The 16,664-nt window shown below is 37.1% G+C and overlaps 1 protein-coding gene across 3 annotated transcripts; it reads left to right on the forward strand.

Annotated features, from left to right (window-relative positions):
* Positions 1-77: 77 nt before the first annotated feature.
* Positions 78-6,562, forward strand: LOC140246276 (putative deoxyribonuclease TATDN3). 3 transcript variants are annotated; one of them, XM_072325752.1, is made up of 9 exons: positions 79-347; positions 1,019-1,051; positions 1,784-1,903; positions 2,853-2,954; positions 3,489-3,598; positions 3,883-3,938; positions 4,843-4,955; positions 5,548-5,625; positions 5,998-6,562. In XM_072325752.1, the coding sequence occupies exons 1-9, from the start codon at positions 264-266 to the stop codon at positions 6,142-6,144; spliced, it is 843 nt and encodes a 280-aa protein (XP_072181853.1). In that variant the 5' UTR covers positions 79-263; the 3' UTR covers positions 6,145-6,562. The 3 variants fall into 3 exon arrangements, with proteins under 3 accessions (XP_072181860.1, XP_072181853.1, XP_072181845.1); XM_072325744.1 differs by having other exon boundaries at positions 80-347; positions 5,545-5,625; XM_072325759.1 differs by lacking the exon at positions 1,784-1,903 and having other exon boundaries at positions 78-347; positions 5,545-5,625.
* Positions 6,563-16,664: the final 10,102 nt, after the last annotated feature.

Raw genomic sequence — 16,664 nt, forward strand, 5'->3', positions numbered from 1 at the left:
GGAGCTAGTACGGTCGGCCAGCCGCCCGGCGGCGCGGCTGGCTGTGCTGCGCCGGGAGGCCGTGTCCCGTGTCTCTGGTGATAACCTTCCTGCTTGATTTCTGCGGCATAGGCATCCAGTGATTTGCGACAGTGGGCTCCACTCGAGTTTCATACAGCCTGCATGTAGTGTCTAACACCTCCCTGCTGACCCTGGCTCCGACTATTGAGAAAAGACAGTGAATCTGCATATATCCCAATCTGGTCTGGTACAACTCAACAGGAATGGAGACGAAATCGAGCCCAGAAGAACATTCTAAATATTATATAGACTGTCACTGCCATCTCGCTGCAGAGGAATTTGTCAATGTAAGCACTGCACTGCCTGTCAGTGTCACGCAGTGATACATGTAAATTTACTCTTACACCACTGCACACTTCCTTCATTGAACTTGGCTTCACAATTCAACAATGTACTTACGCTGTTTTACTTGTAATGTACTCACTAGAACACCACTGCCATGATGTAGATCTAGATATAAATAGATATAGAATCTAGTTGTTTGTAACTGAAGCAGTGAGCAATTATAATTAAATTAATAACTTAATTTTTTTATCTATAAATTTATTATTTTATAAATTTCATCTGTTTGGACTTATAAAAGTTATAATATTGGAATCTGAAATCTGATCCCGAGGGAATTTGTTTTGGTCACTGCTAAGACGGTTAGTCTAACTGCTGCTTTTTGATTCATGAGATCTCTGCAACAATTGGTATTGGTTGTGTCACACTAAAAATTTCACGCGAATTGATTTTTCTTGGACAGAGAAAGAGCAATGAAATATAAAGCTCTGGGCCGGGGCATTGGTTTTAAGTAAAATGAGTCTGATGAGGTCAGTAAAAGGTCAAAATAATGTGCAGTTTTGAAAAATGTTAAAATAAGATTTCATACAATGAAACCCTTTTATAACTTGTCATACCAATTTATAACTTTTCAAATGTCTTAATAAGTATATCGTATTGTCTTGCATTTCAACAGGATGTTGATGAGGTGGTGTCCAGGGCCAGAGAGGTATGTAGATCAGGGAATTATCCAGATATGATCAAAATAAAGTATCACTAATCTTTTTTTCTTTTCTTTTTTTCTCAGTTTGTCAATCTGTACTTTAGGTCTTTGGGTGAATTACTCTGTGGTTATGAACTTGTGTCAGTTTTTGAATATGTAATAGAAATTGTGGACCGCTGTGTTTTTGTGAACTGTTGTAATATCAATATCTAACATAATGCTAACCAGGGTTAGTAAAATGTTTTCTTTTCTGAATACTTTCTTATTTGCCATGGTGAAGTCTTGTGTAAGCAGAGTGAGTGCTCTTCCATTTCATTTTGTTGCTTTTGATTGTTTTCTTAAAAGAAAAACAAAAAGGAAAGTACAGATGCATCTAGTGTGTGGGGAAAAAATTGTCTGTTTTACATGAACTTCAGTGTGTAGTTGTAGACCTGAACACAAAAGGTAATAAGAAAAGTAAACATAAAAGAGGTATCATATAGGATATGCAAGAAGTTTTCACTTTGCTCATTAGAAAATGTAGTTACGAGGTAACTTTATAGTTAGGGTGCATATGCTTGGTGATGGTAATATTAATAGGGAGAATACATCTTGATGTACCAACTCCAACTATTAAAGAATTTCAAGGTACAGAAACTAATGTTGTGTGTGTAGCTTGAGGAAATGGACAGTATATTTAATACAGAGAGAGAGCATAAATTTGCCCTGAAGCTGTTTGTGGTATTTGTTTTATCATAGCATGGTGTGGAGGCAGCACTGGTAGTTGCAGAGAATGGTCAAGAGTTTGAGAGGGTCATGGAACTGTCTAGTCTCTACCCAGGCTTCCTTCTGCCATGCCTTGGTGTTCATCCTGTGCAGGTGTTTGATTTCTTCTCAGAATTTAATGTATTCCTGAAACTTGTCTTTAAAAACAAATTAACTTCTTCCCCCGTGAAAGATGTCAACATGAATTTTAAGTCCCTCATTTATGTGGAGCATTGTCATAAAAGATTGTTTCATTAAAGATAAGTGAAAAGAGAGGACCGCTGCTTACATATCTTGTCATAAAATCATACGAAAGAGCTTTTAATCACATGGTGGATGCCATTTCAGATAATTTAAAGGTTTTCAAACATTCTCTGCCTTTTTTGTATTTCGAGAACATGGGACATCTTTCACATCTGTTATCATTTTGGTAGATTTGTTGAAAAATAGCTTTTTTATCAGAAAGATCAGCACAGTGTTAATAACTATATTGTATATCGGTCAGCAGGTCATGTGATATTTCATCCTTACTTACATAAGCTGAAAAAGACATCCTAGGTACATGACACTACTTTGTGACAAAGGAAAAGGGAAATTATGAATTTTCTCAGCTTTACAAAAGTGAATACAACTTTTTTGTCCCTGAGTAGTGTAATACTGATTTGTCCTCAAGATATGCAACCTCTTTGTGACTGTCATGATGAAACAGTATTTTCACAAAAACATGCAATATTATAACTTTCTCACACAAATGACCAGTACAAATATATTTCACAAGCAAAAAAAAAAAAAAAAAAGTTGTGTTACCAAGACAACTCTTTCGTGTCCCTGGTGAATGCATGTCATATGGTAAGCAATTTATATTTTGTCTGTTGAGAATGAGAAGGGCTTTAAGTTGTCTCGAACACTATGGGTTTTGTGGTCACTTAATGCCCTTATCATTCTCAACAGACGATCATGATAATGACCATTCTGATATTTGCACAACATCACACTGTCTGATTTTTTTTTTTTAATGTAATGATGACATTTTACTCTTTACATCATGGTATCATGCCTGTAGGGAAATCCCCCTGATGAGCAGCGCAGTGTGCAGCATACTGACTTAGGTGACTACATTGGAGTTATTGAGAAGTATGCTGATCAGCTTGTGGCTATTGGAGAGGTAAAGAGGAATTCTTGTCCATGGTTATGAATTTCTTTAGATTTAATTCATTTTCATGCATGCTAATCTTTACCCTTTTGTCTCTTATTTCCTGTGTGTGAATATATCATGAGTTTTTCATTATATGGTAGGCAGAAGGGAAGGACAAAGTCATGCCATTTGTCAAAGGCACACAGTTTTGGTGGTTTTTTTTTTTTTTTTATTATAGGGACAGGGTGCTTATTACAAACTGCTGCATGTTACATCAAGGAGGTACTAGCTCCTTGGTTACATGCTCAAATCTGCTGTCATATCAGTAGCTTTATTCTGAAATATTGTAAAGGTGATACCCTTTCATAGATATGGACGCTCATATTCAAGTTGCCCTTGCAGCAGACCTCACTCCCCACAAAAAATAAATAAATAAATAAAAAGTGGGGATGGATTGCAGTTAGGATTTCTGATAAAAGCAAATCAGTTCCTGTGATTATGAATTTGGGTATCATTTTATCTTATTGTGATCTTATATACTGAAACATGTAATTCTGTTTTCAGGTGGGATTAGACTTCACACCAAGAGTAGCAAGGAATGCAGAGGAAAAAGACACACAAAGAGCTGTTCTCATCCAACAAGTACAACTGGCAAAGAGACTAGGACTCCCTTTGTAAGTCATGTATCCTCATATTCTGTTTTGTGGTGAGGCGATTGCATGCTGTTGCAATTACCAGATACAATGTACATGCATTTCCACTGAACTTACTTTGGCAACATTAAATATTTTGCAGAGACTTTAATCAAATACAAAATAAAACACAATCTCAAGAATATATGCTACATATTTTACATGTGAGTCAATTGTGAAACTGACATATTTTTCTTCTGTTGTGATATACATGTATTTCAAAGAGACCAGACAGTAATTCTTTTCATACTTTGTGTTCCATGTAGAAATGTCCATTCAAGGTCAGCAGGGAGACCTACGATAGCACTTCTTCATGAACAAGGTGAAAGATGGTTTCTTCTTTTACATGTCATTTACTGTTGCAAATTATATTAACTGTTCAATCCTTGTGCTCTGCCTTTTCTGTAGATCTGTTGTTCATATCACTGTAGGCTAATTATCTCAGGTCATTACATGTAGATGTTTAACTCTGCTAAATGTGCATACCCATCATGTTAGAAAATTTCCATCCATGCTGATTTATAGTCTTTCAGTAGACCAAGATGTTGAAGCCTGTATGAATAGTAATTTTCATATCCCAGGATTTTATATTTTTGCAGATAAGATATTATTTTATTCAAGTTTATACATATGTTTGCAGTATCATGACAGTATGTTCTTATACTTTGAAATAATGTAAAGGAAAACGTGATTAGTTAGTCACCTGTGAAGAGATGGTTTGGACCACACCCACCAAAATTTGCTTATAGTCCAAGAAATGCTGCACTTTGATGAAAGAATTTGTCTTCACTGTCTTAACAGCTTATTGAGGAATTGGTCAGGGGATGATTTGCACTGTCAATCTGCCAACCCAGGCAACCCTGTGATACTATGAATGTTAAAATATATGTTCATATTATAGATTTTAGCTCACAGAATACGGTTTCATCAGTCTCATACTTGCCAAAATACTCTATAAATTCCATCATATTCTTGAGACCTCTGTTCTTGGAAAAATGAGGGCAGGGTGGCAAATGTATAATTTGCAGTACCCAAGGTATCTCCCCTTACAGAGGATATATATGATGTATCAACCACCATGTACAGAATTTGTATATGGTGGTTGATACATCTATATATATTTAACATTTAATGTTACTGCGTAACATATCATATTTGCTGAAGTTAATAGCTTGGCATATTCAGATGTTCAGTGTGTAATTGTTGCTTGATTTTCCTTGTCTCAGGAGCGGAAAATGTATTACTCCATGCTTTTGATGGAAAGGCATCAGTTGCTCTTCAGGGAGTACAGTATGGCTACTTCTTCTCTATCCCTCCTTCCATTGTTAGGAGTGGTCAGGTAGGCTTGTTGTGGATTGTCTCAATCATGTGTTCTCTCATCCTTTTTCTTCCCTTTAATTTGGTCTGAAGAATTCTCATCCGATATCACTGTTCGGCATTGATTATTATCCCTACATCATGCTTAATGATGAGACTCTACAAAAAAGAAAAAAAAAATGTAGATTTTGTGACATGCTGGTGACATGCTGGATTATTCCCATACATCTTGCCACATAGATAGCATTTTGCAGATAGAATGAATACTGTATGAGTACTCAGAGTATCACCACACCTAGTGAAAAAAAAACAACAACAACAACAAATAAACACAAACTTTCAAATGAAGTTAATGGATTGGTTATTGTTGAACTTCAGTCATAATTGTCAAACTTATATTTGTTGTTTTTAGTCCAAAAATGTTTTAATATTTGGAAAGAAACAATATTAAGTTGCCAGACAGCTACCAAAACTGTGTTACACATTCTAAAAAATGACACTTATAGACGCAGAATATTAATACAAAATGATACAGCTGTTCTGCCATTTTGCCTCCTCTTTTTTCTATTACAATGTATTTTTCTTATTTCATATTTGTTAATTTCAACAAGAAGCAAAAGCTGGTGAAGCAGCTGCCATTGGAAAACATCTTACTGGAAACAGATTCCCCAGCCCTGGCTGCAGAGAAGCAGGTGAGACGTGGAAAGATGATTTCTCACTCATTAACAGTTCAGACTCTTTATACAACCTTCTGGCGTAAGTGACACAATTCTAGAGGACTTCTTTTCAGTCTTTGGTGAATTTGGTTCAGATATTGGTATAAAACGGCAAATAATAAACACTTGATAAAATGCAAAAGTTGGAAAAGCATTAATTGCAGACTCCTCAGGATTCTAGCATACAGGAAAGGCATAAAATATATTGCTGTGACTGCATGTGACATTGTGTAGAGATTTTGTAGCCTTATGGACATGCCTTAGAATTTACCAAGCATGATTTGTATTTGGAGTCTTAACTTTGATGTAATTTATATTTCTGTTCTCCTAAATCAATTCTCTATGCAGACGAGAAATGAACCAAGCAACATCCGAATATCATGTGACTACATTGCAGAGGTCAAAGGTGTGTCAGCTGAGACGGTGAGAAGGGTCACCCGAGAAAATGCTCTCAAACTCTTCCCCAGGATTCGGCAGTTTCTCCAACCAAGATGACAAGTGCACCTTGAAACATTGTACAGTATAGTGTATGGTTTAGAGACTGGTTGACATAGGATTAAGTTCCAAGTTGGGTGTCTATCACGCAAGGGTTGAATGCAGGTTTTTGACAAAGTGTTTGGTCTGTCAATAAGAGAGTGACCCACATACATAGGCCTATAGGTTTGCCATCCTGCATCCTAACAGTAGCCATACCTCAGGCGTGGCATACAGAAGAATGACAAACTTCTCTATCAGGGTTTTCTTCTTTCATTGAAGAATTTTTGCACCATCACAAGTTACAGTAACTACAGCAATGACATTGATGTTCAAAGTTGAACAACTGTTGCCATAACAAGTGCACTTACATTGGACTCCCGTTATAACGAAGTCTTCAGGGCCGCCAGTTTTCTTTTGTTATATCAAAATTTTGTTGTAACCAAACAAATAAACAATAAAAATACAGAGAGTGGATAATGTTGCCGCCTTAATTTTTACTTCGTTGTACGGTGTACTCCCGTTATAACGAACATGGTTATAATGAAATAAAAATTCTGACTGCGACATTATCCTACCTTTGTTTTTTTATTGTTTATTTCTTCGATTATAACGAAATTTCGATATAACGAAAGAAAACTGATGGTCCCGAGGACTTCATTATAATGGGAGTCCATTGTAACCAGAATTTCGTTATAACCATGTTCGTTATAATGGGAGTACACTGTATTGCCACTTTCAATCTTTGCAAACATTTTCAAGAAGTGGGCCCATATGTTTGAAATGTCAAATGTTCTCCCACTTTTGTTTTCAATGTAAAGTCCTCATTTCTCTTAGCTTTTTGAGTACCAGTTGGTACACTGCCTTGTTTTGAATGCTATGCATTTGATTTTGACATTCACTGAAAATCAATCGTAGATTATGGATAGGTCTGGTGTAGGGCAGAATTTTAGACATTGTTGGCTAGGAATATGATTTGTAGCCTTCTTAGATAAATAGATAAATGAATGGGCCTGTGGGTTCAGTTGGTGCCTCAACATAGCATAACGTGAATTTATTTTGTATTTCTCAAGTAGCAAAAGAAGGGGAAACAAATAATGAAAAAAAAAAAAAAATGGCTTGCCCACAAAGGTCGATTGGCAGCCTAAAACAAAAACTATTGCAACATGTAAACAAAGAAAGAGAGATAAACTTGTAAGTGCAATATATCATAAATGTTACCATGGTCCAGTTACGTCATTTGTCATGTTTGAATGTTTTTATCATTGTATACAGAAGAGAAGTGTTCTTTTTCTTTAACATGTCTAAAGACATTGGTGGTCAATAATGAGAACTTGACAGTGTGTGTGTGCGAGAGTGTGTGTCAAGTGGTATGAAATCAAACGCCTTCCCGTAAGAGAATGCCATAGAGGTCAACTTGGACATTTCAATCTGTTCTGTCACTCACTGTGTGGATTAGTAGATGCATGTGTGTGTGTGTGTGTGTTTTGTGTGTGCATGTGCATTTATGAGTTTTAATGACTAAAACAATGTCTTGTCGGTGTTTCATTCAGATTCTTTCCATCCACTCACTATCATACAAGAATTGCTGCATTCATTTGACCGGAAGTTTCATTCTTGAAATATTTATTTTAAAAGTATACAATATACATCAATATTGCTTATAATGTTCAAACATATTGCATAAAAATCAAGACAAATACCACACAAGTAATCAAACTCTGCATAGATTTCATCAGCACATTGTGGGTTTAGTTAAATGATGCAGTGTTGTTTGGTTCAAGAAATGTCGCAACTGATAACTACATTGTACAACTAACTGTAGAAGCTTTTGAAATGCTACATGTACATAGACAGCAGTCATGCAAATCAGGGAGGTGTTCGTCTAGCCTCCCTGTGCAAATCCAACCCTCTACAAAGAATGCAACAGTAGCTAGAAAAGCACTCGGTGCAGACCTCTGCCAAGCAGCTCATTTCCACCCATGCACACATGCTGAAAATTGCCCAATTTCCCAATATAGAAGCCTTTTGTTTACATCATCGGCTTCCAGCTATGCGGCGCCTCACCCAAGCATGTAGAGCATGCACTTTAGAGCACATGCAAACATCAAATACATGCAGTTTGAACTCTCAAGTCCATTGACCCTATCTGCCAAAAGATCAAAAATCCTTCAAAAAATCCATAAAAATTCCCAGATTACATGTACTACCAAAATTTAATCATCTATTCCTTGTGTCATCAACTTTTCCTGCAAGTTTCATTTGAATCTATTTGCAACTTTTTGAGTTCTTTTGCAAACAGACAAACAAACCAACGCCAATGAAAACCTAACCACCTTCCTCTGTGGAGGTAATGACACATTCTATCAATGCATCTTTTGCAAGATTATTGTGTAGTCCAAGTGAGGCTGGCATCACTTTCCCCTTCGGTATTACTAGTAGTACAACAGATTAAATTGTCCATCCATAATCCGGTACATGTACAGGGTATATGCATCCTTGTGACGAAGAAGCTTATACTGCACATTTGAAGCGTCTCCCTTAACGTCGGGGAATGTAATTTGGACAGGTTTTCCGTTAGACTCTTGTCAAAATGCTTTAATTAAAGACAGGGTCATATCCCTTTTTGAATAGTCAGAGTATTCTATTATCACAGGATTGGCCACACATATCTGATAATAAACAATAATATTAGCAGTTCTGTATGATACAGCCCATGAGTGAGTTTAGATTTTTACTGCAATATTGTCCTCTGCAGCACATTTCAATATACACTGTACAATGACAAGTACAAGCACACATTCAAAAATATGTTGTAGCATTTTGACAAGAAGAAATTACTTTCAACAACCTTCAGCATACAATGTAGCTGCCTCATTCAAATATGAGTGAACCTAACACAAGGCATCTTCATGATGATTTGTCAAAATTGAATGTTGTGTATTACAATGCACCTGTATAAAGAATTCTTATGCACAATGTACTTGGGTAAAGGCAAACAGCTTCTGACATTTAGAATTAAACCAATTTTTTTTTTCTATTTTTTCACCTGATGAGTTGATATGACAGATTAGACGAGGTACCCAAATACAGTAATACTTAAAAGTGTTCCAGTGCAAGCCATACAAAATTCCACTATGCATTATACTGTATAACAATATTCAAGTGAGTAACACACATTCAACCCTCTTGGGACCAGTATCAAAAAACAAAAAAAAAAAAAATCAAATACATGACAGTTCCCCAAGGTACATGTATTGAAAAGTGTACATACTATGTTAGAAAAACATTCTCTTGAAATTTGTGCTTATAAATAATGATGCTGTAGGCAAAAACTAATAACTATTGAAGGATTTTTTTTTTTCATGGTGGAGGAGTTCTTGGTGAATCTTTGCCCATCATTTCCTCTTTTTTTTTTTTTTTTGATACTTTGAAAATTACATGTTAAATACTGCACAGCCAGAGAGCATGAGATTATAGGAGGCACTCCCCCTCCCCCCCCCCCCCCACCTTGTAGCAGAAGCACAGTGGTATACTACTTGAAGGAATGACACAAATCCCTGAACAGTGTGAAGAGGCAAAGTTTGTACATTTAAGTGAAAGCACCACACATGACCAAATTTCCACATCCCTGTATACTGTAGGAAACCTATATCAAAGCATAAGATGAATTTGTAACAAAATGAAAAAGAAAAAAAGAACATCCAAGCTAACTGTTTATCATAACGATGGTGATAGTATTGCCAGCTCATTTCAAGCCAATGTACTACATTATCCACTGCATGTATAGCTGTCATACCTTATGTTAATCATAAATATCAGACATACAATGGGTAGGTCTATTTTGAGAAGTTTGCACACATTATCAAGCACAGATGATTCCTTGGCACCAGTCCCTGATCAGAATGTATACTGAAGCAGGATATTACTAAGGCAGTCCAGCTCCATTTGATCTCAGACTCTGCAGCAAAGCAATCCAGCCATGGATGTCCAGCATCAACAGATCACCTTTTTAAGTTTCCTCTGCAGCACCCATCTTCTTTATGTGTCATTGCTAGGAAGGTATTCTCCAGCAGATTTCCCCTTCCCTGCTTGGCTTTAGATGGCAAGATGACTGTAACCTGAAAAAAAGGAAAATTTTCAAGCAAGTTTTAACAATGTTCTAGAATCAGATTATTAAAAAAAAAAAAAAAAGTTAATAACATCAACATCTACCAGCTAAGACAGTTATGATAATGGGTAGAAATTAGGGGTTACACAATCCAGATATTCAGCAAACCAGAAGAAGTGCATGAATAGTGCAATCTAGTATATACTGTATTTTTTTATTTGACTGAGCCTGGACAATACTGGAGAGTGAGAGATGATACTACATGTACAATCAGGTACAACTACTTTTGTACATGTACAATCAGGTACAACTACTTTTGTACTATACTAGCTCCATCCACTATATCTAAATCTGTAAAAATCTAAGTGTATGGTACATGAAGTTAACTGCTTTATGGCCAAAGAATGTGTTACCATCTCTGAATTTTCAGTGGTTACCAAGCTCAGTCAAACCCAACATTGGGAGGGGGTTCGCGACAGCGGCTGCGTGTAGTTAGGAGGGGGTCCAAAAGATAACCACAAAATATACTGTATGTGCACAGTAGGAAATACAAAGGCAGAAGTATTTGGACTAGGGAATCATACAATCAACCATGTTGTTTCTAGCTTTTTTACGATTTATCTACGGGGCTGTCAAGCAAAATAGCCAAGGCTTTTTGATTGATACACCCTTGTTTCACTTCTCTCAAGAATATGTAAGTTTTTGTTTTAGCTTCACATCCTACATAGGGCTTACATGATCGTGTTTTTGTTTGTTTGTTGTTGTTTTACCTGAAGAATGAAATAGGTCTAAATCAAGCATAAACAAGTTGGTTTTTGCACATTTCAAAAAAAAAAAAAATCCCTATAGCAGGCCTACCCTACAAACAAACAAATACATTGTAGGCAAATGCAAAGCGTTGATAATGATACACAATAGTTTACTTACTGGATTTGTTGGGGAAGTGCCTCCTCTCTCTATGTGTTCTGTCATTGACTTGAAAAGTGCATCTCGCCTCGCTTTCTGGCTGGTTTTGTTTCGGGTTCATAACGGTGCTTTTGAAGTTCTCCGAGTAGTGCTTTCTCTGAGCTTTGCACCAGTCCTGTCGTGCACTGAGTTCTACAGCGCACCAGGATTCGCGCTGGTTGTTCATCTCGTACAGCTTTTGAGGGTCCATATTTCTTTCTTGGATTTTTGCACGATAGTGTTAACCTGAGAGTTTACTGCTGCTTTGCCTTTACTTTAGAATGATGACAGCACTGCAGCTTGAATACACGTGTTTCAGCAGCAAGCGATACGCTTTCATATGGTTACGGTACACACCGGCGGTATGTTGTTGTGGTGGCGTGGCAGCATGGGTCTCCGTCGAAAACAGCTGATGAATGGGTGGGTGTAAACACCAGTTGCTGTGGCAACGCAAAGCGCCCTCTTGGGCGGTGTGTTACACGTCTTTGGCAAGCGGCGTCTGCTTCTGCTACTGGTGTGGCTTTTTTTAGGGGTGGTATTCTGAGGTCGTAATTAAGTCTGTAATTAACTTCGTGATTAAGTCGTGAAGTTAATAGGCCCTTAATCATGGGCAAAATCGGTATTCTGAGGACGTAATTAAGGTATGATTAAGTCCCCTGTAATTATCTTAGGTCCCTCCCATCTAATTGTTATTCCATCCAATCAGACGCGTTGTTAGAGGTCAAAATGATGATTACACGCGCAAATATGCCCTCAATGCGCGCTCCTGCACGCCCCCTGTAATTACAACCCAAGAGCTCCGTGCGCACACTCCGGTATTTGATTACAATCCAACCCCTCACTATTACCTAGGCACGCGAAGATCTCAACCTCTTTGCTCACACAAAATGACAAAATTCCTCGAAGATCGGCTATATTTCTTTTTTTCTCTGAATTCTACGGATACCATGATAACAAGATTCAACCGCTCCTCGGTTACCGAAGACGGTAAGCATCGTTGTGGCAGAGAAAACACGATGTAATGCGTGATATCGGAGTAGTTAATGACACTCTTTGGTATCATTAAGTTTTCCATTAACTTTCATACTTAATTACACCCTCAGAATACCGATTCGTAATTAACTCTGTGATTAAGTCCTCTCAGAGGTGCACGCGCATTGATACGCGCAAACGCGCAGGTCCTTCCCGCCAAAACGCTTGTTGCTATGGTAGTTATTATACCCTCTACTTAATCATGCTCTCAGAATACCAATTCGGTAATTAAGTGCTAATCAGACACTTAATTAGCTCTCAGAATACGGCCCCTAGTTTTTCGTGGTTGGTGTCTTGTTCAGACGACAACGAGGAGTCCATCTCTATACAGTCAGCTACCAAGCAAGCAAAAAAATAAAAATAAAAAATATCTTCAGCTCATCTTTCTCCTCCCACTTCCGTGTTTCTTCAGCTGACAAGCAAAAAAAAAAAAAAAAGTTCTTCAGTACAGAAACATTACCTTACCGCACTCACACTTCAAGATCTCTATCTATTTCTTTTGAGTGCCACTTACTAGTACATACTTCCGGGGTAAAAGAAGTGGGGGGGGGGGCAAAAGTGATGACTATGTATTCCTTTGTTCTGCCGGCCATGTAGTTTGTCTTCTTTTCTTGCAATTATTTTGTTTACTCTCATTCTCAGCAGCAGTGCTTACTCTCCTTGCATCTCTTCACCTGTTCTCTAAATCTATTTTCTTCCATATCATTGTCTACTTTCCTTTTCTCTGCTCTCTCTCTCTGCTCTCTCTCTCTCTCTCCCTCTCTTTCCTTCTCTCACTGAACTGCATTGTAATGCAAGGTTGAATATTGCAACTCAATACAAAAATACATAGGCACCTACTTATGCATTTGTTATACTGCCAGAAACAGCAATGGACGTGATCGGTGCCAATTTGACTGCGTGAGGGCCTTTAAAATGTTTTCAAAGTGTTCTTTTTAATTTCAAATAAATTCATCAATGACTATCTTGCCCATCAACTCCTCCAAACTTTCATCTATGGACTCACTATGGCAATTTTTTACTCTTGAAATTAATTTTGATGAATAATATACTGTACACACCAAATATTTTGCCAGGTTTTTATTTTCGCGAATTTCGCGAGTCAGCTGCTATTCGCGAAATTAAAAACACGCGAAAATATTGACTCTGATCCTGATTTGAATGTGACGTACGCGTACACATTTCTCTGTTCAGTACACGACTCCACGATCACGAATTTAACCACTCGCGAAATTGTCGGGAAGTCTCGATTCGTGAAAATTTAGACTCGCGAAATATATGGCGTATACAGTATTGTAAATCCTTATTAAAACTTGTTATCAAGTCCCTTCTTTAACTCATACATAGATGTCCTCATGATTACATCATTCATTATACACGTATATATATATATATATAGTACCCAGTATCTTCTCCAATTTTTTTTTTTTTTTTCACTTAACAGAGAATTAACTCTTTGTGTGCCACTGTGTAAACCACCTGTATGCCACATTATTCTGAGACGGCAACGTAGTCCTGCTTTGGGAAAATGTTCCGTTTTTCAAATCTGTGTAACTTTTGTGGATTTTTGTTACCCTCAACATGTTATGAGCAAAGTTGTAGTGAAAACGTCTAAGTTTGCTTTGCTGTAAATTGCATGACAAATCATTGATTATATTTTCTTTCAAAAGACCAATAGCTACATTTCTATGCAGAGGCGTAACTTTTGCACACAAAGCAGTGACAGAAACTAGGAATTTACATATTACTTGCAAATCCAGTATAACGAACACCGGTTGATATTCAATCAGCACATAAACTGCAAGCTACGCGTGACAGTAATGGACCCACGAGAAACACTTTCATTTTACTGTGGCATTGGGTGATGTATTGATCGGTTTGGGCAGGTTTTTGCATTTGAGCAGAATAGGCGAAGTTGGCACGCCGTCGACTGAGTCGCGAGTGTGAACGTGGCACATAAAGAGTTAAGTTCCCCTTCCCCTTTTCTAAACTCATCTTCACATAATGCTTCTGCTGTTTCCATTCTAGCTCATAGCTGTTGTTTGGTTCTTGTGTTTATCAAAACAGTGTATACTATGTAAGAGCAAATAGGCACATGCATATAAACACAGGTACAGTGTATAAAATACACAAGAATACAATAGTTGACATATCAAAATTATTCTTTTATTACATGTTAGGTCTATAACTTTGAATTCTCTGTATTTTTTTTTTTCATTTATTTCTAGATATATAATGCATGCAGAAGATGATAATGCATCTAAAAAAAAAAGAAAAAAAACAACCTAAAAGATATATAGTCCGTATTTCATCCAAGCATACAACTAGATAATAGTCCTAAATGAGTGAAATCATCTAGGAACCAAAGCAAGGATTTAACACATCAACACTACTTTTATGACAGACATGTAAACAGCAAAGGACTTTCATACAACATTGAGATGAATTATACAAAAAGTGTTTTTTTTTCTGTAATAATACAGGTTGATTTATGACTCCCACTCAACAACATGTAGGTTGGCACTTATCTACATATATATATATATACTATTTTATAGGAGTAATCTAAATCATGACAGCCATCACGATAATCATAAGTAGAGATTCAATATAATCTCAAATTTGGTATAATCTTCAAAGACAAAATAGATATCCCTGGGTAATTAAACTGTACACCAGCTTACTCTTTAATCAAACATGTGTAGATGTCACAGATTCCCTTGTTTTTGCAATTTCAATCCTATAAATCATTTTCATTACAGACACCTCGACATGTGGTTTATTCCATTCAAAAAGTGATTAACAGGACACTATTTTTACCATGAAAATGCAGCATTTACTACTATAATTCACTGTGAACATGAAACTTCATTGGGAGAGTAATAAAGTAAACAGTGATTGACAAAGTCTTGATCAACTATTTAAACAAACCTCTACCAAGAGACTTTCATTTCATTAATTTCTTAACCCAATGGATTACAAGGACATTATTCTTCTTCAAGGCACTTTCTGCATTGCTCTGTAGGCTTGAGCAAAGTTCTGATGCATGAATTTGGGAACATGATTTAATCCTACATGGTATTTAACATTACATTGAATATATTGCTTTATCTATCTCTCCCTTGCTCTCTACCTCCCTCACACTCTCCCCATCTCTCTCTCTTTCTGTCTTTCTATCTATCTAGCTACAGTAGCTAGCTATTGTTCTCTTCCTTGTTCATATTAACTGATAAGTAGAACATGGACAAATAAATTCAGTCACTTCACTATGATCCACATACACCTTATAATGGTTTGTGTTGTAATACTTATCAGTACAAAATTTTAGGAAAGACATCACAGAAAATTGGAAATAAGGACGGAATGAGACAAGAATTGTATAAGTGGAAAAGTACTGACCTATAACATACAAACATATACAGTATCTCTATTTTTCTTTTCTGTACCTCCTGAAAAAATATAGTATATTATCTGAATCGCATTGACAAAAATCCCCCCCCCCCCCCAGCACAGTTTAACCTGTCTATAGCAGCCGTCCAAGGGAGACGAAAAAAGCGGCTGTTATAGACAGGTGGCCATTACAGACATAGCTCCCGGGGGGAGGGGGTTTTAGTGCCCGTATACAGCATGTGGCCACTACGGCCGCTTTGACTGTGGTGACTATGTATCAACACTAAAAACTGAGTTTTAAAGTTTGGCAGCATGGTTTTATACTGTTTTTGATTTATGATCGGTTTCATTGCAACCATCACATTGATGTTTGTGGGTTTTGTTTTGTTTTGCTTTGTTGTTTTTTTTTTAAATCAAGTGCATTATACAGTGTACCTGCAACACAAAGTTGCCGAGAAAAAATACAGTAACTCTGATCAGAGCTTGAAGTACATGTACTCTGTAATACAAGAATATACTCAGCACTGTGGGCAAGTGAGACAAATGATGCATCACGTGTTACCCCGGGGTAACGTAGTAACCTGGATTACCGCATTGTGTAGCACCACCTCACGTCCACTCGAGGACAGCCGGAGAAAAATGCATGCACTGTGTGTGTGTACATACTGTAGTAGTCATTCCCATGCCACTGCATGTTATACTATGCATGCATGGCACGCTGTGCTACCACTAGCGTGTGCTTCAGTGAAGTGCAGTGCAGTGGCTAGCGCGCGCTAGCTCCAGCACCAATTTTCTCTTTTTGGCACCCAGGGTACGACCTTTTAAAAAAAATAATATTAATTCAACAAAATGGCTGATTTTTATTTGATACCCCGGGATACCATTTATGTCATCAAATGCTATTCTAACTGCTAAAGTTCTAATTGGCAACTCTGAGATTTCATTTCAGAACAAAAATGCATACAGTACTATGTACAGATAAGAAAGCCTCATGTTTTGGATATCATTACATCTCTTCTAAAGTGGAAAATGTCAAAAATAATTCATTTTCTCAGTATATTGT

Source organism: Diadema setosum, chromosome 1 (assembly GCF_964275005.1).
Source record: "Diadema setosum chromosome 1, eeDiaSeto1, whole genome shotgun sequence".
NCBI classification, from domain to species: Eukaryota; Metazoa; Echinodermata; class Echinoidea; order Diadematoida; family Diadematidae; genus Diadema; species Diadema setosum.